General features: G+C 42.7%; 1 protein-coding gene across 2 annotated transcripts; it reads left to right on the forward strand.

Moving 5' to 3' along the window:
- Positions 1 to 450: 450 nt before the first annotated feature.
- On the forward strand, positions 451 to 27847 carry kcp (kielin cysteine rich BMP regulator). Of its 2 annotated transcripts, none has more exons than XM_008306259.1 (46): positions 451 to 1105; positions 1616 to 2148; positions 2421 to 2493; positions 3153 to 3445; positions 3547 to 3721; positions 10753 to 10823; positions 10935 to 11028; positions 12113 to 12195; positions 12271 to 12364; positions 12438 to 12517; positions 12642 to 12727; positions 12874 to 12964; positions 14368 to 14467; positions 14602 to 14687; positions 14994 to 15087; positions 15705 to 15854; positions 15935 to 16041; positions 16126 to 16219; positions 16301 to 16474; positions 16561 to 16643; positions 16731 to 16824; positions 17159 to 17341; positions 17460 to 17630; positions 17727 to 17900; positions 17993 to 18075; positions 18156 to 18246; positions 18321 to 18403; positions 18475 to 18648; positions 19349 to 19528; positions 19619 to 19883; positions 20981 to 21063; positions 21146 to 21239; positions 21311 to 21484; positions 21622 to 21704; positions 22453 to 22573; positions 22648 to 22730; positions 22935 to 23034; positions 23135 to 23223; positions 23998 to 24109; positions 24215 to 24357; positions 24581 to 24753; positions 25776 to 25887; positions 25972 to 26073; positions 26151 to 26315; positions 26416 to 26716; positions 27174 to 27847. In XM_008306259.1, exons 1-46 carry the CDS (start codon positions 1015 to 1017, stop codon positions 27392 to 27394), a joined length of 6306 nt encoding a protein of 2101 aa, XP_008304481.1. In that variant the 5' UTR covers positions 451 to 1014; the 3' UTR covers positions 27395 to 27847. The 2 variants fall into 2 exon arrangements, with proteins under 2 accessions (XP_008304481.1, XP_008304482.1); XM_008306260.1 differs by having other exon boundaries at positions 23998 to 24100.

Here is a 27847-nt window from a genome sequence, read left to right on the forward strand (position 1 = left end):
TCTGGCACCAGAAGATTTGAGGGACTCTCCAATCTGCTACATCCATTAACTAACACCTGGGTGTCCTCTCCCACTATAATACCTCATCAGGATATAGGGGCATATGTCTGCCATTCTATGCTGCACGTACCTCAGACATGAAAGTTATGAGGGCACTTTGAGACAGGCTCTGTGATGATAAACACAAAGACAACAACATGAAGAAGAAGCCAAGAGTCCCGGAGACAAAACTGAGCACAGTGGGATGCAAACTGGGACTCTTTCCAAAGCAGTGAAACATGACTACTTATGTTTACCCCCACCCTCTCCTCTCTCTCTCTCTCTCTCTCTCTCTTTGTCTCTCTGTACACACACATAAACTTACTCAACACATATATTTTTTTGGCTGCTTGTGCTGCTGCATGGCTCCCCTCCAGTCTCCAGACCAGGTTTTAGCCCATTACCAAAACGAGGGTCTTTGAGAATCAACACAACAGTGCTGGGTGGAGAGTTAAAAAAAAGAATCCAACAAGGATAAGAAGGGCTTTCTCTACAGATAGTTTTCTGGGACAGACCGAGGCAGAGATAAGAGCTGGCGACGCTGAGACGCGCTGTACACCTGAACTTTTTTTTTTTCTTATTTTGCGCGCATTTCTTTTCCCCTCGCTCCTCTCTTTCTCTCTCTAATCAGAAATCAGTGATATCCAGACAAGGCTCACAAATGTTATGATCAGACGATTCCAGCAGTTATCTGTCTTTGCGATAATGGAGCGAAAGTGTGGTGCAGATATGGCCCCAGGGGGGGAGAATGTAAGTGTGTGACTGCAGAGAAGTGACGCCCTGCCCGCATCCAGATGTTTCATGTTTCCCTTGCGCGCTCTTTGGAGAGATCTGCTCGCGGAGGAGCGGTTGAAATCTTGATCGTACATTGCATGCTCCATGGCACCATACCGGCTTAAAAGGACAACGATGCTTTTTGCGTAAGGTGTTCGCTTTGCTGCTTCGGAGTTTTTTTTTTCTTATTGCTTCTGGAGAATGGTGAGGCTGAGGATGGCCGCGCTGCTGCTGCTCTGGATCGTCTTTGCGCATTCTGTGTCCGGGAATCCCAGTCCTAATCACGAGAACGGTGAGATTCCAGATGTGTGCTCGGGTCAAATGGGTCACTGGTTGTTTTGGTTTGCAATTTATGTTATCTTTTTAAATGCATCTCGTGTGTTTTTTTCCCCATTACAAAGCATGGCAACAACTGTCAGATAAATGTAGTAACAAGTTCTATATAGTTGAGATTTAGTTGTGTTGCAGAAGAAGATAAATAGCAACTTGTGTGCATTAATTTTACTCTATTCCAAAACAACTTTTCATTGTAGCTTTTAGTTTCATCTTGTAGCAGTGAGTCTCCACATTTAAAGCGTGTCAGATGTATTGTGTTAGCTGAGAGGCAGACTGACTGTATCATGCTGCTTTGAGGTCAGTGAGGCAGCCATGTGTGACCGGCTGATGAATGGCTTCATTCTGGTACCCTCTCATAGAGAACCGCAGCCATCAAACCCAGAAACCACACTGTCAACCTCCTGACCTCTTCGTCTATGGATGTGTATGTTTTGTCTCTGACTGTGTCTTTTTTTTTCTTTCCCAGTGATTGACCTTCTGGCAGCCCTAAACATGTCCCACCATGTAACCGGCGTGACCAGACTGCAGAGCTCCAGCAGCACCGTGTTCAAAGTACGACCCAGAGCTCCCTACCTGACCCTCCCTCGTGAATATTCCCACTTCTTGTACTCCAACCTTCAGGGCGGCCTAGGCGTGCATTTGGTGGGTCACCAAGTGTCGGGATCCAGCGCCACCGTTTTTTCTCTCTCCTCTGCATCCTCGCCCATTCTCCAGATCTTCTCCTCCACCCTCAATCACTCTCTGCGTTTGGACTACCGGGCTGGAGAAAGCGCTCAGGGCCTTGCCAGCGTCCGCTTTCCGGGGAGAAATCCCTTCTCCAGGGAGGAGTGGGTACAGCTGGCTGTGGGCCTGGAGCCAGAGAGACTGACATTTTTTGTGGACTGTCAAGAAGCAGCTGTTTTACCAATAAAACGTGAGAACAGGATCAACCTGAAACTGCCTCAAGATGTTGTCATCAGTCTTGCCAGCACACCGGGGAAGAAAGACAGCAAATTTAGCGTGAGTCTTGTACAGTCTGCACACCTGTATATACTCAGAAAGAACAGCAGGACAGTTTATGGTATTTTGTGATAGTTTTTTTTGTAGGGGCCGACAGTGGTTTAACTTTAGAGTGTCTGCCTCTGTCTGAAAACATAAGGACATAATTTAAGCTAATTGCATAATCACAAAATTAATGAAATGTCAAAAAGACAGCAACTGAACTACTGCAAAACATGTGCCATTGTTCTTATTACTCATTTTCTGCCTTCGTTGTGGATTTTTAAATGCAGGGTTATTTCAAGACTGCTGAAATTTCACTGAAAGCATATGAAAAGCGTCCGTGGATCTGTCGCAACGTTACAGGTAAAGAAAGATTATCTTCATCAAAACTGAACGCAAATCACTGTCTTTGTTTGGGGAGGGAATAATGTACGTGCATGTTCCCTTTAAACACTTTGTTATTGTGATCTGGAGAGCTGTAATTGTTATTTATTTCAGTGGTCAGTGGTTTTAATGTTCGGACTGTTTATAATAACATGCTGTGGGGTTGTTGCCACATGGAAAAACTTTACGGTATATCCGAGACTGCAGTGCAATTCCCCGTTTTGCTTTATTCGTTCCCTCCATTGTTGATAATTTATTACAGCACTGTTGCTCTGGAAGACATGAAAGCAGTTTCTGTCAGCGATGAGCTTTCTTGTCAGGAGCAGCTATAAAAACTAATGAATCACTAATAAAACTGTATTTAGCCCCTCAGTCTTGAATTCCAAACAGTGAGACCACTCTTGTCATTCCTACAGTGAGTTCAAACTCAGCAATGGGACCACCGTGGTTGTGCTTCGGGTCCCCCAGGCAGAAAGTCCCCCAAACAGTTTATTTGTTATTCCTCAGTGTGGGTCCTAATTTTGACGGTGTTTTCCAGGATGTTTGTTTAAAGTTTTTTTTATTTTATTCTTTCAAAAATTATTCAGGAATCTATTGCTGCCCTTTTTCTCCCACCGAATGCCTCTTTCCTCTTCTAGATACTCCGCCTCAGGACAAGCTTACTCCAGATTCTCAGACTGACATTGGTGAAATGTTGCGTCAGGATTCTTCACCCAGTAAACATCAAAAGAACCACAAGCCACAAGACGAAACCAGCCGTCATCTCCAGGACATTCAGAGTGATCACTCGCAGAGAGGAACAGTGCTGGGGCCTCCAGGATCTCCTAAAGATTTAAGGTCTGATTCTCAGGAACAGAGAGAAGACAGGCTGAGGAAGCTGGAGAGGAGGCTGGAGGAAGTGGCTCAAATGCTCGACATGGTCAAAGCTCAGGTAACAATTGGAATATATGACTTTTCATGAAACATGATATGATGAAACACAACAAGACATAGTGGTTTATGTTTTTAAATCTTTTTTTTGTTTTGTAACAGAATACAGATCTACAGTCACGCGTAAAACACCTGGAGGGATGTGAGTGCGTGAGGCAGCGATGCGTGTACGAGGGACGCGAACTGGTGGATGGTCAGAGCTGGCAGACTGACATCAACACTTTGTGTTCGTGCACATCTGGAAAGGTCACATGCCAAGCAAACATCAAAAGTGACGGTGACTCATTTTATGTCTTTTTTTTCCCCCATTTGTTTTCTCTCTATCCTTTTTCTTTGCCACTCACATGAGAATCGATCTTGTTTTCGCACGCTCTTCAGCAACGTAACATTAACACACTTTCAACTGGTGTTGAGTAGCTAGTTTGCAGATGGCTGTCTCTCTCCCAGACCCTTGTCTGTCTAACCCTTGTCAAAATGGAGGCACATGTTTCGTCTTGGCCTCTGACCCCGCTGGGTTTCACTGCTCCTGTCCTCCCAAGACCAAGGGACCAGTATGTCACAGACAGCAGAGAAAGGTATTTTTGAGGCACTGTGGAGTAGTGAACTAGAATAGATTCATACAACATTTATAGAAGAACAAAATCTGTGATGCCCTTGTTGTGAAAATATATGCATCAAGTGATATTAGCCACACTAGCAGCAGTGGCTCTGAGGGCGTCGGTTGACTGGTGACTAAAATTGTCAGCTAAGCAGAGGTGGAGGCAGACGGTCTGACAAAAACATCTCAGCAAAACTAGATTTTTACAGTCATGATCCACACGTGATTAATTTGTTGATTCATTCAGTCATTATCTGCTTATCAATAAATTATAACATGTAAAGCAAGTCTGTGAACATGAATAATATACGGGCTAAACATCAGCCTGTAAGGAGTGTCACTGCAAGTAAGTTAGCACGCTGTTGGTATTATGTTGATTTACAGAAAGCACAGCGTTGCCGAGGTAGAGCTGCTCCGAGAAGTCAGCATGGCTATGAACTCTTAGTCTTGTACTGCTTAGGTGTGTGTCTTTGTGTGCTTTCTCAGTTGCATCTGTTGTAGGTGTTTCATTTGATTAGTTTTGAATGTGTTCTTATTGTTTGTTTGGTTACCCGGCAGGTCTCAAGAGCTTTTCAAATGCTTGAGGTGGGTCACAATCACAAATGAACAGCAAGGTTTGAAACCTCCTTCTGTTTAGTGTTGTGTTACTGATATTTTGTTATAGTTTCATGTATGTAGCATTTTCCTTTTAGTCGTTGCATATGCCACTACTCTGCTGTTACCAAAGGCTTTGTGCTTCCACTGTAGTGAATGATAAAGGAACAGTTCGACATTTTGGGAAACACATTTATTTGCAAAAATCTATACCAATCTCATGGGTGTGGTCAGTGGGTGTTTTTACTCCTGGACGGTGGAAAGATAGCTGTTTCCTCTATTCATTATGTTAAGTTTTTACATCTTCTGATGGTAGCTCCATATTTAACTACCAGATCTGAGAGTGCTATTGATCTTATCATCTAATCATTGGCAAAATAAAATAGTGAATGAGGTATTTCTCAAAACATCAGAATGTTCCTTTAATGTAACTGAATGTAGTTTTCTAGATCGCTTGCGTCATTGCCTGTTGTGTGATCATGGTATAGCTGTAGAGCATTGCTCGGCCTGCTACATTGGGTGATCCCAATAGCAGTGCTATGCTTTACTGTTGTCTTTTGTCAGTTCTGACTATGGGCATTGCTGTGGGGTTTAAGGCTGGGTAAGAGGCCCTATGTCCCCCCTCCCCACTTCTAGGCATGTTGGGTACCCAAACCAGAGAACAGCTGTGAAGGAGTGCAGTCATTTCACCACCGATGGGCCTTTAATCCTACTTCTGGTCTTTGTGAGGATTTCCTTTATTGCAATGGAAACAGCAGCAACAACTTCCCCTCCTTTAATGCCTGTAGAGACCAGTGCATGTTAGGAGCATGCTGCCTCCGCAAACCAAGGAACGTTCGTCCCACCGGCCAGCTGCATTATATCCACGATGAGTACAACATCTCCTATGTGAACAGGACTCCCTTTGGAAATGGCAAGCTTAAATTAGAGGATGAAATGTGGTACGGTAATGCAGACTTTAACCAAACTGAGCAGGAGAATCTGAAAGGAGAACGCAAAACGATTGACTGCCGCAAGGATCCGGATTTTACTTACACCTGTGATTACCTGACTGTAAAACAGTGTCAAGCTCTGGTGAAGAACCAAGCTGGAGAGGTACAGGTGGTGAGCTACTCTCCTGGAGTGAAGTGCCTTGACGTGAGATGTGACGGCGGTTGTGGACACTTTTCCCAGCGCAAGCTGAGGAGATTCAAAGAAAGGTTCAGGCAAGGCTGTGAAGACTCCATATGCACACAGAGTGGCAGTGTTAACTGTATGTGCAGACACCTGACACAACGTAAAGAGATTAGAGATCTTACCTTTAGAGAACGGCGGCTGTACCAACGGGCTATCAGGAAACTCTACGCCAGGCCAGGTAAGCTTGTGAATTGAAACGTCTGCTATCATCACCTTTTTGACAGTAAGGATAAACATCCATTTCATTAATATAATAGGTTTTTGTCTCTTTTTTGTGTTTCCATATGGATTTAGCATTGTGGAAGAGCTTTGCACTCCTGAGAGCTGAGTTCTCCCCTCAGGCAGGCGATCATGCCTTCTTTCTCCCCTGGCACCGCTGCTTCCTGCGATTAGTGGAACATGAGCTGCAATCAGTCTCATCATGCAAACTGACAATTCCATATTTTGAGTGGACAGTGGACTCTGGGTCAATTAGGTCTTCAGCTGTGTGGCAAGCGGGCTTGTTTGGAGGTGACAGTGAGCCAGACTCAGGCTGTGTGGCACATCACCCTTTCCAGGGCTTGGCATCCCATTTTCACTGGATTCCTTGTCTCAAACGAAGTTTCAACTCCTCGGTTCGTCAGACAAATTTTATTAACAGTCCTCGTTGCTGCACTTCCATATATCACTGTACTTTGAGCTGTATTACTGACCAGGTTTGTGTAATTGATTTCTGCTGCTCCCTTTAGGTATGGCTGCCAGATGCAGTGACCCTGCAGAGGACAATAAACCAGGCAAACTTCCAAGTGTTCTCTCAGTCTCTGCAAACCTTCTCTGGGCTCTTCAGGCTTTGGGTCGGGGGTCACATGGCTTCACCTCTGGCTGCTTATGACCCTATATACCTGTCACACATGGCATTTATGGACAAGCTGTGGCAACAGTGGCAAGAAAAACATCAGCTTGCATCAAAAAGACAAACTTTTAGAGATGACCACCCTCAGAGTGACATCCTCTACCCTGCAAGTTGGAGACATGTGAAGATGAAACCTTTTGACGTTACCCCTGATGATGTGATTGCTTCCCAACAACAGACTTGTTCTGTATTTGTGCCCATAACCATTGGTGCACCTTGTAATGTGACCTCTCTTCAAACACACCCTGAAGGAAGTCCGAAATATACAAAGCGTAGCTCCGACAAGCACAACTCCAAAAGTTTTGTCACCGGGGGCTTTGACAACAGTGGTTTTGACCAACATGGATACGATCGTGACGGCTATGACCGGAGTGGTTGGGACAGGTGGGGCTATGGCAAAGATGGCTTCAACCTGGACTTCATTGATAGGGATGGATATGACAGGTTTGGTTTCAATCGCTATGGGTTCAACCGTTCTAATGTCACCTGGTTTGGAATGCGCAGAGATGGAGTGTTTGAGGGCGAAAGGATGGAGGAGCATGATGGAAAGGAGAGTAATGGAAAGACACACAGAGATAAGATAATGTCCAAACTCTTTGGCGACAAGGGCTACAGCATTTATGGGTTTGATCCATTTGGTTTGGATCATGGAGGGTATGATGCATTCGGCTTTCGAACAGATGGCTATGACAAGGACAGTTGCAACTGGTTTTTCAATGGACCGCACTACCTTAGGATCTACTTCCACACACAGCAACAGCTGATGTCATCAAGTGACGACGCTTTAACCAGCATCAGCCGAACATGCCCCCGCATCACCTCCCTGCCCCAACACTGGGTTACACTGGACTGGATGACTTTTGGTCCAGACAAAAGCCTGACTGACCGACCAGAGAAGGACCGTGTGGAACACAACAAGCCAGAAAGTGTTGATACTATTAAGGCAGCTATTCAAAATGGGAGCATGATATGGCTTCCGGTCACACCAGATCACAGGTATCATCATCACAAGAAGAAATGGGCATTAGCTCTGCAAAGCCAGACCAGTTTTTTGGAGGTACTTGTTTGGAAGAGGCATCATTTGAAACAGGTCAAGACATCAGCATGACCCCTCCTTAAACTTAATTGCTGCTAAATTTTCTACACACTGATATGGGTTTCTTAATAGGTTGGAAGTTAAAATGAGGCCTTGCAGTTGCAGCAAGGTGTTCTCAAGTTGTAAAATTTCAGAGTCACTGAGTCACATGAACATTCAACTGCCAAGTTTTGCAAATCACAGGAGCTTTTTCAAATCGTATTGATCTTATTGGTCAATTTAATTTAGAACCGGGGACATCAGCTGGCTTTGGGGAGCTAATGTTGTAATGTTAGGATTATTGAGATAAATCATTTCCGAATCAGACGTTATCATTTCAACCACAGTTATGATCCCCTTTCCCTTGAAAACTGTCTGTAGGTTTTGTTTCAAGCTTCACTGGTTCAGCGGCTGTCCCCTCGGCTCTGCACCTGTCACCTGCCCTGACCTGTGCCAAGATGCCCGTTGCCATGGTTACCCAGAGGCTATCTGCCATATGCACAATTGTGGCTCTTGTTTCATAGAGTGGCGTGATTCAGCTACTGGAAACCATGTGATATGCCATGACTGGTAAACACTGGACTGCCAGAAAAAAAATCATGTCACAGCCGTGAGAGGTGGATGAATCATCAGTTGGTGCTGTTGTACCAATGTTGTGAGCTCAGAGAAACAGAAAGCATTTTATAAGGATAACATTTGAAAAGGCTGCTACTGGAGTTAAACTTGATTTAAAAAACTAATTATTATTGTTAAAACAGTACAATATGCTTTGAAAAAGTTGACTTCAGTCAAACTCTGCACAGTGTAATTTATCTCCTTTCTACAGTGTTGCTTCACTCAGCATACAAAAATGCATTTACACGACTGTGCAAAAGTTCTGATGTTTACTTTCTTATCCATCATGCAACACCATCAGGGGAGGGTTCAGAACAAATAAGCCAAAAAATGTACTAAGACAGATACCACTAGAGGTCAGTACGAAGATTTTAAAGCTGCTCTAATACATTTTTTTATTAGTGACGAAGCGCAGAAATGTGTGTAATGTGAAGGACATCACTTGTAGTGATGTTATTACCAGACTTTGCAGTTCCTGTCAGCTCTGTGGAGCGTTTTTGCTTTTTTCAGTTCACTGTTTAACTTTTAAGTTTATTGCTTTTGGCGTACTCTCACACCTGTTTCTATTTGCAGCAGAAACACATGTTTAGAGGCAAATATGTTATGTGTTCGCTACCTGCACTGCACCAGACAATGTGCAGACAGAGTTAGCAACTTATCTGTCAACAGCATGTAGCAATTAGGTGTACAAGAGCCACATTTTCCTGTAGGCAAAAGGAGACGACTAAGACATGCTAGAATGACTTCCTTGTGGTTGTAAGCCGAAACCCACAAGTAGCAGTTTACATCCTTGTCTGTCCAGACTTGACCTTTGACCTTTTGGATATAAAATGTGTTACCTTCATCATGTTTTCTACCCTCCGTTTTTAAGCATTTGTGTCACATTTGAAGAACATGCATTGGACAGACGAGCCTCTGGATGGACAACCAAAATATATAATGCCTGTGGCCCTGGTAGTTGCTTTTGTGGAAACATAAAAATGAGAGAATGCTGGTCCCAACTTTGTTGGACGCCCAGAAGCAAAACTTCAAATGAATTCCATAGCTTTCTATGACTGCTAGATGTCTATATAGGCAGCTAATTCATTCTACTTTATAACTAGATAATTTATGAGTGTTCAAGGAGTAATCCTAGTAGTTGTATATGTATTGTCTATGTATTTTTTATTACTTTCATTTGTCATACTCTACAATAGCATCTTATCCATTTTGTTCTAGTTAGTGCATTTGAGGTAACTGTGTAAAACCACTAATCACTGTGGGATGAGACAGATATAGTATGTGGGACTGGCCTCATTAGGGATTCCCTCTGTTCCCTCTCACTTCACAAGTTCATTTGAGGCTCCCACACAGTTATGTAAACTTTGTTCTGTCCTGCATATTGTTCAGATTTTGGGAATCAATCTAATACACATGTGCCCCAACAGCCCACTGTCCCCTTTTTTTCACCTCCCCGACTGTTCCCTCTGTCACTCTCTCTGCCGTTTCATCCATCTTTCTCTTAATTGCTTCTGCATGTAGGCTGAAAGACTCCTATGGCACCCAGTTGATATACGCTCGCAGACTCGCACTCCCACACACTTTGATCTCATGCATGCTTGGCTTGCTGGAGGAAATGCCTGTTGGCTGCTGGCACAGTAGGCAGCCTCTAGCCTCTCTCTCACTCTGTGATTATTGCCCTCTCTCACACACAAACACATTGTCTCTGTCCTTTGGAGAGCTGTCATTAAAATAATTATCTGCTGAAATGTCCAAGCTAAGCAAAAATAATATTTGATGAGCGCCGTTAATGCTTTTGATGAAAAACTGCAGCGACTTTGCTCCTCAGCGTTTGGTATGTACTTTGCTGTAAACATTTTTTTTTTTAAATATCAGAATAGTTTAGTTAGCCACAGGAATGGGGGAAGTTGTTAGGATGACGATCTGATCTTTTGTAGGAAATGGTTCAGAAAACATTCATCCTGTCCACAGTCTTCTTCGCCTGGTCCGTCCTGCAGTAAAAATCTCTTTCAGCGTTAATAGACTTGTACGACTTGTCTTTGGTAGTCTTGAAACCTGCAAACACTTCTGGTTATGGTTACAGTCCATAAAACTTGTGTGTGTGTGAAAGCAAGCATGTGGGTATTACATCAGGGCCACGCTGTTCTGTCATTACTGGAAAGAGAGCAGAGCCAGATGTTCTCCAGTGGCTTAGAGAAAAGGTGAGGAAAACCTGTGGAGACAGACAGAGAGGGCAAAGACCGGCAATATTTTCACACTCATCTTTTTTTCTCCTTACGTATCAGTATACATGTCAACAACTGAAATGTGCAGAAGCTCAAAAATGTGTACGCACTAAAGATTTGGTCTCATCTTCAGGGTGTCAGCCAGATGGTACAGTTCACCGTGTGTCCCACGGCGGAAAAGGCTGTCAGACATGTACATGTAAGGTGAGTATCTGACACAATAAAACACAAACATGCATTCATTAATTCTGAACTTTTTTTTTTTTTTAGTGTTAACCTCTTTCTCTCTTGTTTGTTTCTCCTCCCTGACAACAGGGTGGTAACAGGGAGTGCGCTCCCCAGCCGTGTCCTTCCCTTGACTGCACAGTGAGGGAGAATGTACCAGGAGGCTGTTGCCAACAATGCAAAGGTGAGGACACAGAAAAAAAACAACACAGATTAACCAGAAACATTATTTAGTCACTTAAATATGAATTGATAGTATGCTTTCTTTCACTTGTTACATTGTCTGATATATTCACAATACCATTATGGTACAATGTGTATCTAAGAGCTCATCTAGTGCAGAATTTCCAAAACCTTTCCACCCTTGACTCCCCAAAATAACAACGCCAGAGACTCTGACTCCCACTGTCCCCGGAGATGGTTCGAACATACAGTCATTGTATGTAGCTGCGCACACATACTAATGAATCTATCCAAAAGCACAACACAAAAATAAACACACAGCAGCTTAGAAATCAGTCATTTACTGTAGACTCGTAGCAGAATATGGTAGTAATCTCTATGTATAAAATATACTGCTGGGTAAACATACAGTATGTAGCATGGGGTATACTCACAGTTTTAAAAAAATCTGTTGTAACAATTACGCTGCTATTATGCTATTTATAATTCTATTTATTTGATATCTGGGAGTCATCTTGCCACTCCTTATTGTCTCGTGACACCCTGAGTGGTCCCGACTCTCACTTTGGAAACCACTGGTCCAGTGAACTAAGCTGGAATGAGTTATTTTTATGATTATCCAGATTCTTTAAAAGTTAAATTTACCTTGTGTTTTATTTTATTTTATTCTTTTTATAAATGAGTGTGTTGTGCTGAAAACATTTTCATGGAGAAAAATGGCACTTAGTTGATTTTGCATTAAAGGAAATTGGTTCTACAGTGAGCCCTCTTCTGACCGACTTGTGCTAAAATTTCTCCACATGTCTTAGCAAAAGTTCTAAATTCTTGCACTCAGTACTGTCACTTGTCAGTTGAACAGTGTGTTTATATTTTCACTGTATAACTGTACAAGTATGAAACCTTCCCAGTACAGCAGAAGGTACAAACATCAAAAGCATGTCACTGAGTTGCCTGTATCCTGAAACATGCAAGTTTAATTCCAGCTAAAAACTCGATTATCATTCATGTCTGTTTGATTTTTGCACTGAACTTCTAACAATGTGGCACCTAGAAGCACCACAACAGTCATCTGAATGTGTTTGCAGGCTGCGTCCACTCAGGCGTCAGGTATGACCACAGAGCCACGTGGAGGCCGGCAGAGAATCCTTGTGAAGTCTGCCACTGCTCGGTGGGTTTGCTACCAACTATCTGCTGAAGTTCCCACCTGCTCATCTCTGATGACACTCTTCTGTCCTCTCGACAGGAGGGTCAGGTTCGCTGCGAGAGGGAGCGCTGCAACACCCCTTGTAAAAACCCCACCGCTCCTCCACCCAATTCCTGCTGTCCGGTCTGTCAAGGTGGGTTGGTTTGCTGTAGCATTGTGTGTGTTTAGTAGACTGAAGAGATACAGTGTGTATATGTGTGTTGTAGGCTGCAGTGTGAATGGACGTGACTTCCCAAACGGAGGTGTGGTAACGACTAGAGACCGCTGCCAGGAGTGTACATGTGTGGTATGTGCATCAGTTATTGTAAAATTAGTTGTTTTTTTGTTTATTTGTTGTTTATTTGTTGTTGTGCATAGATAAATTTAGGATCATATTATTTTAAAGTGTATTGGTTTTCTTTTTCTCTAAGAATGGAAATGTTGCATGTTCACCCCTCGCCTGTCCCGCCGTGTCTTGTCGCGACCCTGTGCATCGTCCTGGAGACTGTTGCCCACGGTAACAAGCCTGCCAAACCTCATTCTCATCACTTTTAAGGCTACATTACTTCATCTAATTAAAACCTTATTTTAAATGTGAGAATTTTTCAGACGCATTTCTTTTTGTATGATCTTTACAAATCAAAATGTTTTTACAACCTGTAGATGCGAGCAGTGTGAATATGAGTCCAGTGTGTACATGAATGGACAGAAGTTCCAATCCAGCACAGACCCCTGCCTCGACTGCCGCTGCTCTGTGAGTTTAGTGTGGCACAGTTTTTTTTTTTTTTCTTTTTTGTTATGTGACGTTCATGTGATCAGACTTATGATGTGTTGGCGAGGTTTCATGGCCCCCCAGTTCAAAAAAACCTGTCAAAACCTATTGTAAATGCGTCAAATTTAGAAATGGGACCAAGTGTGAAAACTAGGCTGTATTTATGTTCCTGGAAATGTTTGTTCAATCTTTATTTAAACTCAGAGTACATTGAGGTCTTGAAGCCTCATTTACAATGTAACCGAGTAATGAAATAAAACACGTAGGCACACAAATAAGAAACTTAGATAATGACAACGAAAAAAACATTAGAGGACAAGGTTAGTAAAAAAAAAAACAAACATTTATAAGAGCATTTAAGAATTAAAAACAAATAAATAAACTAAAACAGCAACATAAGAGACTAAAATAAGAATAAAATAAAAACCTGAATTGCCCTTCTGATTAAAAAATGACTCCAGCAGTTGCAAAGTGAGTAAAACTTTCCATAGCTTTCTAAGATCAGGAAGAAACTGCCAGAATCTGCAGTGCAATCTAATCTAATCTGTGTGTGCCAAGGGCCCACATTTGAAGACATAACAAAAGTATGAGGGTAAAAACAACAAAAAATAAATCAAACTCAGCATCTGTCCCAGCTTATAGAGAGTGAAGATCATCCAACCTCACGTACAGCTCACAGTTATGATTATTAAGACATAACAAATACAAGAAAAGGGCTTAAAAGTAGCTGTTGATGTATGCATGTGTTGCGTTTTTCTCTAGTGTAGAGGAAAACATTATGTGTCCCTGCAAAAGAAACTAAGTTTACTGTTGTGGTTTAGTCACCAGTGGGGACACATGATATTTAATTAACTATTGATTCAAATTCTCAGATATTCATACTCTCTCCATCATCTCCATGAAGAACAGTACCCTTAGGTGTCAGCTTTTTATTTAAGAAGCTATAGTTTGAAATATGCTATTAAAAAAATGTTGACTTAACTCAACTTGACAATACATCTAGCTCAGGTAAAAGGTTATTTAATTAGTTTTAGCTGCAATTAAATCTAATTTATGATCATTAGGTGCAACTTGTAACTTAGAATGTACACTATCTGCACCACAGGACAAAATTTTGTTGTCAACATAAAGATGTACATTACAAACAAATGCAAAGGAGACAGTGTCATCTATATATAAGCGGTGAACAGAGCAGGCACCAGGATTGAGCCTTGTGGGACACCTTTAGCAACTTTTGCAAATTCTGATTCAGCATTCCCAGTAGCCACATACTGCTGTGTGTCCATGAGACAGCTCTGAAACCATTGTAGCTCTTAGATTTAAGTTTTGTTTGTGATGCTGCATCAATGTGACTCATTTAGTCCCTTCCTGTCTCTATCTGTCAGGCAGGTGAAGTGTCTTGCCAACGTATGGATGCATCATGTCCACCACCGCAATGTAGTCATCCAGCCAAGCGCAAAGGAGAATGTTGCCCCACATGCAATGGTATGTTTAAAACTCTATACATAAAATGTTCTATTTTTACCAAGTTTGTTTTGCTTGTTGCATGCTGTCTGTCTTTTTGACTTGTTGTTCAAAGTCAAGCAACAACAACCCAGACTTTGCGTTTGTTCCCACAGAGTGTGAGTATGACAGGAGTGTGTATGCTGATGGAAAAGCGTTCGTCCCTGCTGGGAGCGGTCCCTGCCTGCAGTGCAGGTGTCAGGCAAGTTGCAAGGCAGTATGCTCAAACACATTCAAGTGTTGAATCTTGTTCAAAACATTTTTTCAAAGGTGAGCAAACACAGCAGGCTCTGTGTTTTATTGCCTCTTTCACAAAAGAAGGCTCGACTCTGCACTTGTTTCATGTTTCAAAACTGTCAAAGTTGTGCATTTTCTTTGTCAAGGTTATAGCACAGTATGAAAGCACACTTTTCAGAGTATCTCATGGGGCTGCACAGAATAGCTTTCACAAATCTTTATGCTGCTGTAAACAATTGCAATTTGTGCAAAATGTGTGTCTCTGCTTTAGAGCGGTAACGTGATTTGTCGTGAAGAGAAGTGCCCTCCTACCCCGTGCGCCAACCCTGTTTCAAACCCACGTCAGTGTTGTCCAGTCTGCAGAGGTAACAACACACACACACACACACGCACGCATACACACACATTCAAGGACAGTTCAAAAAGTTCTCGGCCTCACCAGGAAACATCACAGGAGAAAGATTGTTCTTGTATTATTTTTCAGCAGTGTTCTTTAACTTCAATGCACTTGGTCCACCGATGTTCCAGCTTCGCCATCCTCTGGTGGAAAAAGGTCAAATCTTGAGCCTCCAGATTCTACTCAACAGCATGTATGGGTTCATCATGACTCTGAAAATGGCGACCGTGCAAGTTGGATTTCAGTTTGGGGAACAGATAGAACTCAGACAGTGCAGGTCGGGTGAAAGAGTAAGCATGGGGCAACAGCTAAAAGCTACGTTTGACTGCTTTTGCCACCTGTGATGTGTGGACGGTCACATTGTCATAGAGCACCTAGTGATTTTCAAAAGAAATGATGATAAAAATGAGAGTTTTTGTGGACAGTGATGTAAGACTTTACCGTAAACAGGTATGCTCAATATGGGAGTTGTTTCTAGGTGAGGCTTAGAACTTTTTCAGGTACCCTCCTACACAAACACACATGCAGTTGCAGCTCATTAGTGCATGTAATATGAAATATGAAAGCCCTCCTTCATCATTGCAGCGTGTGTAGTGGAGGGGGTTGAATATGAAGAAGGCTCCAACTGGCGCCCTGAGGGTCCCTGTTCCAGCTGCACCTGTGTGAAAGGAGAGACCATATGTACACAGACTCGCTGTCCTCCCACCAACTGTCAGCATCCCACCAAGACTACTGGTAAGACTGTGTGTGAGTGTACAGATGTGCAGTTTGTGAACAGATGACTGTAACTTGTTTTTTTTTTTTTCTTTCCTGAGGCTCCTGTTGTGCCGCGTGCGAAAGCTGCACTTACAACAATCGAATCTATAGCAACGGCCAGAGGTTCACGACCCCTGACCGGCCCTGCCACGTCTGCTCCTGTCAGGTGAGCGCGTCTGTCTTCACCAACGCATTACTCGGCGCTTTCCACCTTCACACCTGCTGACACGACTTCAACCTTCCCCCTCAGCACGGCAGTGTTCAGTGCCAGAGACAGCCTTGTCCTGCGCTCAACTGCACCAACGCCTACACCCCGTCTGGAGAGTGCTGCCCGAGATGTCGAGGTACCCAAACTCGTTGTGTTGCTTCTTCATACTTGTGCGATCTTAAGGAGGTTAGACTAATATGTCTTTCATCGTTGCCAGACTGCAACTACGAAAACCGCGTGTTTGTGAATGGAGAGGCTTTTCCCAATCCCGTGAGCAGGTGTGAGGAGTGTAGGTGTGAGAGCGGAAGGGTCGACTGCCATCAACCGCAGTGTCCTCAGCCGCGCTGTAATGCACCTTTACCTGGAAAATGCTGTCGGAACAACTGCAATGGTGAGAATGAGTATTTGCAATCAGGAATATGGCTAAATTGAAGACATTACAATCACACAGTTACACACATCCCTGCATTTTATCAGGCTGCAGCTATGCGGGAAAGGAGTATCCCAATGGACAAGAGTTTCCCCATCCTACTGACCCATGCAGGACATGCACCTGTCTAGTAAGACCAATCACATCTAACTGTGTAGATCACCTGTGGTCTTCTTGAAGCAGTTCTTCATCTCTATTTGTTTTGTGTTTGTTATAGAACGGGAATGTTCAGTGTCTGATGAAGAGGTGTCCGCCACTGCCTTGCCCCAACCCTAATGTGGTGCAGGGGGACTGCTGCCCCCAGTGTCCAGGTAAGGATGTGCAATTAAAAAAAAGAGTGCAAAGTCAGAGGGATGAGATCTCTGGAATAAATATCTATAAATAATAACAGAAAGCAACAGTCCTCCTCATCCCAGAACTTAAAAATCAAAGAGTATATGTATTTTTTTTCTTCTTAAACCTGAATGTGATCCATTTTTCGACAACACAACATTCCTTAAGTTTGACCGCTTTGCTTCAGACAAATAGAAGATCTTCCTCCTCTTTTTTTGCTTCTTGGCTTATGACAGCACATCAGTCATGATATGGACTTTGAAGCTGAAAACTGCAGACTTTTTGTTGATTTTTTCACCGTTCCTCCTCCAGCTCCTCCATCAGACTGTGTGTACGAACGACAGTCATACAGACACACTGAACGTTTCTACCACCCGTCTGACAACTGTCAATCATGCGGCTGCAACAACGGGACGGTTCACTGCCAGCGCAAGCCCTGCCCCTTTACTCGATGTTCTCACCCCATCACACAAGACTGCTGCCGCACCTGCGAAGGTACAAGTTCATACGTCAAAGTACCACAACTTAAAAACAAAAAGTTTTTGGATATTTGATGCTGTTGTAAATTCAGTCTACACATTTATTCTCAAGGATCTCCATGATTCTGTTACAGGCTGCCTACATGAGGGTCGAGAGCGAGCTAACGGGGAGACGTGGGAAGTCGCGTCAGACCAGTGTTCCACGTGTGTTTGTCGCGAGGGCTCCGTCCAGTGTGAGAGGAAACGCTGTCCGCCCTCCAACTGCAAACACCCAGTCCAGAGACAGTGCTGCCAGTCCTGTGATGGTAAGCAACTGGAAAAACCTAGAAGTAATCAGACTTTCCAGGAACATTTTTCCAGTTACTGTCACTGATTCTCTTTTAATATTTTGCTTCTTGCAGGCTGCGTGTTTCGTGGTAAAGAATATCATGACGGCACTGAGTTTGCTGATGACAGAGACCCCTGCAGTGTTTGTTACTGTTACGGAGGGGACGTCACCTGCACCAAGATGCCCTGCCATGGAGAGTGCAGCCATCCTTACAAACCACCCGGGCAATGCTGTGGAGAATGTGACCGTACGTATAGTCGGAAACTATTCTGATCTTAATTTAAACTTAGTTTGTCACTCCTGAGATTACAAAGTGACCTACCTGTCTTCGTTTGTCAGGCTGTCTCTATAACGGCGCGGTCCTCGTTAGTGGACAGTCCATCTCTGACCCAGGAAACCCCTGCTCTGAATGTACCTGCCAGGTAGCATCAACACACACAGGCTAAGCATTCATGCAGGTTAGCTTCTCTAGACAACACCTCAAGCTTGTTTTCTCTTTCAGAGCGGCTCAGTGCGATGCTTGAGGCAGCAGTGTCCACCGGCCCCTTGTCCTCATCCGATCACCAGCCCATGTGGCTGCCCCGTCTGCGATGGTACCCAGCTTACAACATTTCACAGCTCATCTTATGTGGAGCAAGTAAGTAACTGAGCTTCACTGTGTTTCTAGGTTGCCAGTTCCAAGGTGTGACTTATGTTGACGGACAGATGCTTCCCGGAGGAGACCGAGGCTGCCAGGACTGCACATGCTCAGTGAGTGCATTAGTTCGACTTGCTGCATCCTCACAGCTACTGTACTTCTTAACTGTCTCTTTTTTCCACAGAGAGGTGAGGTGGTTTGTGCACAGAAGAGATGCCCTGCCGTTTCGTGCCCAAACCCAGTTCTGGACAGGTGTGCGTGTGGAGTGTGCGACGGGTGTAACTTTAACGGACGAGACTGTTATAACGGAGAGCGATTCCCACATCCTACAGACCGCTGCCAGCACTGCTCCTGCCTGGTACTGTCATGCACATACGGCCTATTCCAGTTGTATCCACTGTAGATTTTATCTCACTGGTTTTTGAGCACATCAAAGACACTGGGAGATAACAAATTAATCAAACACTTTCTAGTAAAAAATGTGAGGTTACAGGTTTATATTAAAGAAACAGTCCAACCAAAAAGAGTATCGTAACCTGTTACTGGTAGGACGGAAAAGTTTGCAGTTTGTTTCCTTCACAGAGGATGGCAACTGTAATCTGATTTACAGCAATTATAAAGGATTTCAGAGGAGACCAGCAAAACTAAAATGTATTAAAATGGATAGAAACACAACACCTGCCCTTTCTGCTATTAAACCTTTTGTCCAATAAGTTACAAACATTAATTGCATTATGAAAAAACTGCTAAAAGTGATAGTTTAGGTCAAACTTTTTATTTAGAGCTATAATGAAATGACAGCACAGCATGCCAGGAGTATATTTGAGGAGATTTGTGTCTTACAGTAATTTTTTAAGCATGTAGACGATATTTGAGACTCAAAAAATAGATTTTCAGTGAACTGTTTTACTTTGAACCCACCACGCCATCCTTAGCAAGGAGACTGGAATACATTTTGCATATGCATAAACATTTCTAAATCCTCAGGTGTATAAGATCATAACAGACTTTTTAAGAAGCAGTTTTGAACTTAAGTGTATGTGTTTGTTTGTGTATAGAATGGCGCTGTGGTGTGTTCACGTGCACCTTGTCCAAACACTGCCTGCGGACGTCCGGTGACTCCTCCAGGGGAGTGCTGCCCTGTCTGCACAGGGATGTGTTTGCATCACGGCAGACAGCATCAGTCAGGCTCCACCTTCACATCACCCTCTGATCCCTGCTCTTCCTGCTCCTGTCTGGTCAGTCAAATTCTTACTGAATGAAAAAAGACAATAATATGTCAAAGAAACTGATGAGTTAATCCTTTCCATCTTTTATGCTTCCATCAGAATGAGGTGGTGAACTGTCAGAGGAGACCTTGTCCAGTCCAGTGCTCCCATCCCGCCCGTTCAGATACCTGCTGTCCCGTCTGTGACTCCTGTCTGTATGAGGGAGCTGTGCATTCTCATGGTCAAACCTTCGCTTCCTCGTCCAACCCCTGCCAGCGCTGCTCCTGCGTCAGAGGCACTGTTACCTGTGTGCCCCAAGTCTGCCCGCAAACGTCCTGCAATCGACCTGTTGTGAAATCGGGACAGTGTTGTCCTGAATGTCCAGGTACTTGAATTATTCGCATGAAATAAAATTTTGATCCCAGTATTTAATCCTCTGAATCCCAACACCCCTTTGGCACACTTGAAAGGAATGTTATATCTTTAAATTTGGTGAAATTGCGTGATTTTTTTAGAGTCAGAAACTGTAAAAACAGAAAAAAATGTTTAACTTCCAAACAGATTTTGAAGTACTCATCAATGACATGTTGTTTCACCAGAAAACTTACCAAACCTGAGTTTAAAATTGTGGTATTTCATCCAAATCACTTTATTTTACGTCTCATTTCAAAAATGCCAAAAAACAAATAATTTGCACGATTCAGATTCATAAAAACAAAAAAAAAAATCTTTGATCCTCAGCCTAACCATGAACCCATTAGTGACTCAGCTGCGAACAGTCATGTGACGGAAATTCAGAGACTTTTCGGCTTAACTGCAGGCTGTGTTTATACAGAGCAGATAGGACACACGTATGGAAACAAAATTTTCAAAGATACGGGAGTAATGAGTCCACATTGAGTAAAAATGTAACAGGAGCCAAAAAAAAAAACTGCTTGGCGTTGAGAAGGTGAGTGTAAATTTGCCCCATGTCTCCAATAAAAACAGGCAGCTTACAATTTTTATGCATGAGACAGACAGAAGTTGTTAGTGCACATATGCTTTTGGGAATTTTCGAAATATGCTCTAATCGTAGCAAAACACTTATCAAATACTGAGTCTCCTGTTCTTTTCTAGTATTTTCCATGACTGACAAAAACAGTCTTTAAGAAAGTAAATGGACAATTCAGAGAACAACATGATGTAATTCTGTATTTATGATTTACTACAAAATAATAAATAAATATTTATATATTTATGTTGTATAGAATTACATTTGATTCATGTCTCTTTTCTGTTCTGAAAAACGTCTATATTATAATATGTCGCGCAGCAAAACAGAAAATTATGATCCTCAAGACTAATTTAAATACCAGTTCCAACGTTTCTTTGACTTGTAACCTTATTATTGATAAGGAGCGAAAAGAAAAGCCATTTTAAACTCACTCTTTGTCCTCTTCTACCTTCCGTCTGCCTGTGTCTCTCGTCTCTCTTTGGTCTCAGTGTGTATGCTGGAAGGACAGGAGTTTCGTGACGGACAGACATGGCCCCTGACTTCAAACCGCTGCTCCACCTGCACCTGCCAGGTCTGACTTTGTGAATCTTGCCTCCAAACCTAATTTTTCTCTCCCTACTTGCCCTCTTCCTAAGGTTTGATCTGTCTTGCAGACAGGTGAGGTGCGCTGCACGTCTCCCAACTGTCCCAAGCTGTCCTGTATGCATCAGGTGACGGATCCAGGCGCCTGCTGTCCGCGCTGTAGAGGTAAAATACACAGTTCAGAAATGAAAATCACAGGAGGAACAGACTGACAATGACTGAATATTCCTTCTCAGGTTGTATTTATGGAGGAGAGGAGCATGCAGAGGGCAGCAGCTGGTTTGCAGACTCCACTCCCTGTATGACCTGCATGTGTGTGGACGGAGTGACCACCTGCTCTGAAGTACGCTGCCTGTCTCCGTGTGTCAACTTCATCAATGTGCCCGGGGAGTGCTGCCCGGTGTGTGCCGGTAAGCAGATCCACATAATCCTCTCTGAAGCCTCTCCTTGTTATGAAAGGTTCTAAACCTATACGTTTAATATTGGTTATATATTTCACAGCCTGTCTTCTTGGTGTTTGATCATTTCATATGCTGCTCTTGTGTAGACTGCGTTTTTGAGGGCAAAGTTTACGGCCCAGGTGACAGCTTCCATCCAGCCGATGACCCCTGTCAGATCTGCACATGCGAGGTATTACATTAAAACCAGGCATATGATGCATTCATAGTGAATGATAAGTTCTGTTTATTTATGTTCATGTGCTGCCATATTTTATATACTTATGTATGTAAAATTTATATTTGTGTATAAAACATCAGACTAAGTTCCCCCAAAGCGATGCAAATTTTTGGAATAGTTTGTTAAGGACAGGTTTGTTAAGTGGTTCAGAAATTCTGATTCTTAGCATCAGAGGGAGAAGCACTGGAAATATGAAAATGTATGCAAGAAGATGCCCTGAAGAAAAAGAAGGGATAAGAATTTGGGAGGATTTTGGAAGAGTTTTGAGAGGGTTATAATTGCTTAACCCTCCTATTACCTTCAGATTTACTGACATCTTTTATCCTTGGGTTCAATTTGACCTCAGCAATTTAAACCTCCAGAAAATAGCATAATTAAAATTGTTACCCAAGTTTATGTATAAATAGCCCTTTAAATAAAGCTAAAAATATATATACCAGTGACTGATTTAGAGATGTTAAACACTGAATGGGGTCAAACTGACCCCAAAGATAATAGGAGGGTTAAAAATCTTATGTATGTTGTTAAAATACTCCAATGCAGACATGAAAATCTGAGATTTTTATACAATAAAAGAGATCTTAAATATAGCTACTCTTCTCCAAGTTATTTGTGCTACAATGTAAAATCTACAGTGGTGTCATAGAAGTTTTAATATAAGCAACAGTAGCAGCATTAATCAAATCTCTTCTTTTCTTAGATGATGCCAGACGGACAACAACACCTGAGATGTTACCGAAAGCAGTGTCCCAGTCTGGTTGACTGTCCTAAGAGCAACATCTTGTTCTCTGGACCAGACTCCTGCTGTCCTGTCTGTGCACGTCAGTACTAAACTGCACTTACACGTGTTTTACGGCTGCGCTGAACTTTATAACATTTCTGTTTATATGTTTAGAGCCTCTGAGTAACTGTACGGCCAAGCTGATCGGCAACGAGGTGCTGGCAACAGACGACCCCTGTTTTACCTGCCAGTGCAAGGTGAAACAGCAGCAGCGCTCTTTTGTGTCAGGAATGTTGTTTAGAACATTAAGTGATGTTTGAATTTAAGTGGAGTGAAGAAACAAATGATATCATGGTGCAATCATTGTTTCTAAATTCAAACACAGTGAGTTTTATTGATCGTTCAGTTATTGGTAATGCTTAATCTACTCCTTGCAGCAACACTGTTTCTCTCTGACACAGGACCTGACATGGACCTGCTTACACCAAAACTGCCCTCCGCTCTCTTGCCCCCCTAATGAACAGTTCACCCCTCCAGACGGCTGTTGCCCCGTTTGCAGAAGTATATTTTTATGCCTCTAATGGTCACGTCATACCCTACAATCACTTGTTGATAAAAAAAAAAAAAAAAAAAACATCCCTAACTACGATGTTTCTTGCAGATTGTGTGATTGAGAGTCAGAACCAGCGCGTGAGCAACGGCACCAGCTGGACAGACAGCGATGACGACTGCATCACCTGCACCTGTAACGTGAGTCGGACAGAAATACTTACACTTCTAATGAAATGCATCAAGAAGAGAAATAGCTTTTATTTATTGCATTTTTCAAACAACACTTGAAGAGCTAATTTGCAAAAACAGATAACTCCATCTTCACAAACCTTAAGAAAACCCACTTTTCCATCATCTACCTGAGACAATATCAATCAAACTTAAGCTATCTCTACTTTTGTCGTGTCATTTCTACTGAGTCAAATCCACTCAACTTCAGTTTGATTGATGTTACCTCAAGCAAACAATGAAAAGATAAGTTTTCTGAAAATCTACAAAAATTGAGTTCGTTTGTAAGAGCAACACAAATTACAGGGTTAAACAACTAGAATGAGGTCTTAATGGCATAATTCTGACTGTGAAAAGTCCTAAGATCAGTTATGTAATTAGAAAATTAATTTTGAAACTCAAGAGTCAGCGTAGAGAGGAGAAGCAGAAAGAAATGTGGCCTCACCTCTTTCAGTACGGTAGCAGCTTTACAATGTAGTCAGTAACGTTTTCCTAGTGAGACCAGGCTGAATGAAATAAAAGCATGACTAATCCTTTTAAGATCTGCAACTAGGGAGTGTGTGATTCTGATGAGGTCTCTTTGTTAAGGAAAATATTTAAATTACACTTCAATAAAGGCATAGCACTAAGAGCCAATATTACATAACAGATTTCCTCAACTAGACCTGAGATTGTCGATACACTTTGTATGTATTCGGATCATTTGCCTCTGAAATAACTTGTTTTTTCTGGATTCTTCCTCAGTTGGGCTACATTGAGTGCAGCATTCAAGAGTGTTCACCTGAGGTTTGTCTCAGTGGCCAAAAACAAGTGAAGACTCCTGGGAAATGCTGCCCTGAATGTCAAAGTATCACAGGTAGCAGATGAAGTGAGCTGACACAGCTGTAGTGTTAACTGAAAGTTATGTCTGTCAAGTTTCACGCGTGTGTGTGTGTGTGTGTCTTCTGTGTGTGCGTTGCAGACTCAGAGGCGTCGTGTTTGTACCAGGGGACAGTGTATCACTCTAATGAACAGTGGGAGGTGGATGAGTGTACCAGCTGTACATGTGTGTCTGGAGACGTACACTGTCGCAGTGAACGCTGCCCTCGCCTCACCTGCGCAACAGTCAGTACAACAAACACACTCTCGCTTTCTCCGTGTTTCATCATAGACTGAAATGTTCCCGTGATGCCTCGCTGTTCTCACCCTTCAGTCTGTAGAGAATCTGACATTTCTCATCACTGTTTACACTGCGGCAGATATTTATTTAGCTTCCACTGAGTCTCTGGTGTTCGCTATAGCTACACAGTCGGTGTAATACACTTTGTGTGTGTGTGTCTGCTGTCAGGATGAGATGCCAGCAGCCTTTCCAGGTTTGTGCTGTCCTCACTGCCTTCCTCGTCCGGCTACCTGCATTGCCTTTGGCGACCCTCATTACCGGACCTTCGACGGCCGCATGCTGCACTTCCAGGGGACGTGCACCTACGTCCTGGCTCAGGATTGTGAAGGAGGGGACTTCAGGTGAGACGGTCACCATGGTTACCCAAGCAGGTGTAATATGGCAGTAGACATGTTTGGTTTACCATTTTCTAATTGTTGATTTGTTCTTTGGAAATATTAAGTAAATACATCACCTCCTGCCTTCTAAACATCCTTCAAATTAAGATAAGATAAGATAAGATATGCCTTTATTTATCTCGCAAGGAGAAATTCACGTCGTTGACAGCAGCTTTCAACAGATGTACACAGATACGAAAAAACAAAAAATAAAAAATGTACATATAAATATCAGATTTTAAATGATATAACAAGGAAAACACTGTCTTGGGTTCAACCACTACCAACTAATGTCACCTTCAAGGCTGCTAGGTCTTTTTTATAGGCTTGGAAAGTCGCAGGCTGGTTTACAAGCAGAAAACTTGGTCATTGCCACCCTGCATTTCCTCCAGTTTTTAGCAGAACTGATGCATCAATAATATAATGTGGACTTCTGTTTTGTTTTGTTTTACAGTGAATGTAGGTCAGGGAAACTAACATATTGTTTATCTGCAAGCTTACAGCATCTTTGCACACACTTTTACTGCAATCCCGCAGCATTTCATGAGTCAATTATGGATAGTGCGCAGACGTTGACAAGTTCGTGCAAGACAAATCAAATGTAAAGTGACCTTTTGACTTTTCAATATGATACAGCAATTTCTGACACCATCCCAGTTTGTACTTCTGGTCCTAATGTGCCACTTTTCAACATATTTTAAACCAAACCTTCTGTCAAATAATAAAGTTGAAGATGACGTTGTTTTTGCAGTGGAAGTGGTTCTAATGTAGCTCAAGAACCAGAATTCAAGCAATTTTGTGTTGGTCAAAATCGGGTCTTAACCTTTCTTCAAGTTCTGAAATGATTTTATTTTTTTTTAGCATGCTTAAGTTCTGTATTTATACGAGTTTTCTTTTCTTTTCTTTCTTTCTTTTTAAATCTAAAAGTGTATAAAAAGTTAATAGGAGAACAAATAATTCTCAATGACTCCTCTTTGTTTGCACAGTATTCATGCCACAAATGATGATCGTGGACGTAAAGGAGTGTCCTGGACTAAAGAGGTGACTGTGTTTTTAGGAGACGTCGAAGTGCAGCTGCTCCAGGACTGGGTTGTGAAGGTCTGTATGCAAAAGTGCAACAAATAGTTTTATACAGTCATTTTTTGAGTCATACATCCAATCAGCCATTTTTGCACTCCTCAGGTGAACAACAAGGTTGTGACTTTGCCGTTCCTCAGAGAACCATACATCTATATCGAACGACAAACCAACACTATATTACTCAACACTAACATTGGGCTGAAGGTACAGTTTTTCTTTTTGTCTCTGAAAGTTTTGGGCAGTATTTTAACACACTTACACACCCGCTGGTCCACCTGTAGGTGCTATGGAGTCCTCGTTCACACGTGGAAGTGAGCGTGCCGGGCTCCTATAAGGGCAACACCTGTGGTCTTTGTGGAAACTTCAATAACTACTACCAGGACGACCTCCGAATGCCCAGCGGACGACTCAGCCTTTCAGAATCTGACTTTGGCAACAGCTGGAGGGTAAAACAAATACACAGAAGCAATAATGAATGAAAGACTAAATTACATACAAAAATAAGCAGATTGACAGAATGCAAACCGGATACCTCTGTCGTTTCAGGTCAGAAATGGCAGCCATTCCGTGTCATCCTGCCGTCCTGGTGAGGAGGTGGACCCCTGTAAGGACGCAGGCTACCAGGCCAAGAAGGGGGCCAACAATCGCTGTAAGGTCCTGAAGTCCGCTGCCTTTAAGGCGTGTCACCGCGTGGTGCCTCCTGAGCCGTGGTACGGAGCCTGCGTATATGACCTCTGTGCTTGTGGGGCCAATGCTGATGAGTGCCTGTGTGACACACTGGAGGCCTACGCCAGCCAGTGCAGACAGGCTGGAGTCGTCCTGCAGTGGAGGAGCTCGTCGCTGTGTGGTGAGTAAAACATACAGCTTATGGATATGCTGGTGGGCACTATGAGGAAAGTGACTTGAATCTGCTAACCTTAATGTGTCATGTAATTATGAAAACTAACTTGATTTACACTTTCAGGGGCTTTAAACATCTATTATCTGCCGATGAATCAGTAAGAAAAATAGGAGATGTCCGTCTGTGATCTGCATTTGTGAGCACCTGCAGTAAAATGTTATAATAATGTTTTGTTTTTTTATCTCTAGATCTCAACACGACTACTCAGTGATGTTTTTTCATGTTATACCAGAGCACAGAGGCCACTCCTCACTTGTAAAAAAGTGACCTTATTGTTATCAGCCACCTGCTACCTACTTGGCATCATTAAATGTCAACATAAGGCAAACCCTCAAAGTCGCAGCGGTCACGGTGTTTCTTAGTGTCTGCCTCATTGTTCTTTCTTTGCTCCTGTCTTCCACAGCTGTGGGCTGTCCAGTGGAGAGGGGCTTTGTGTTTGACGAGTGCGGCCCCCCGTGTCCTAAGACCTGCTTTAATGTCGACGTACCGCTCGGGGTGATCGAGAGTCACTGCTTCAAGCCCTGCGTCCCCGGCTGCCAGTGTCCCGCCGGTCTGGTTCTACACAACAACTACTGCATCCAGCCGGAAAAGTGCCCCAAGATCATTCATGGCAACCCTTCGTGATGCTCGAACTGAACCCTCACTTGTTCGCACACACACATGCACTGCTAACTCTGCATCAGCCTCCTGTTACTGCATAGCAAAAGTTTGAAATGGAAAAAAAAATATCCAGACAAACTTCCCAAACCTGTGGATCCTACATATCGACTGAAGTGGAATACTGCATTTTTGTGTTATTATAAATATTATATTTAGCACTGAATATTTATACAAAACCACAATTTGCCATTTTACTTCGTACATGTTGATTGGTGCTTATCCTACCTATTTTGAGTTACACATTTATGAGATATTGTTTTAACAGTATTTTTTCACTATTAAAAAAAAAAACAAACATTTTTTTATTGTGCTGATTAAATTTCATCACTGTGCAATGTCTGACTGTATATACAGTAAGCCACATAATCTCAGGTACTCTTCTTTTTCTACTCCATTTTTACAAATAAACCAAGCTTT

Source organism: Stegastes partitus, unplaced genomic scaffold (genome assembly GCF_000690725.1).
Source record: "Stegastes partitus isolate 25-593 unplaced genomic scaffold, Stegastes_partitus-1.0.2 Scaffold3636, whole genome shotgun sequence".
NCBI classification, from domain to species: Eukaryota; Metazoa; Chordata; class Actinopteri; family Pomacentridae; genus Stegastes; species Stegastes partitus.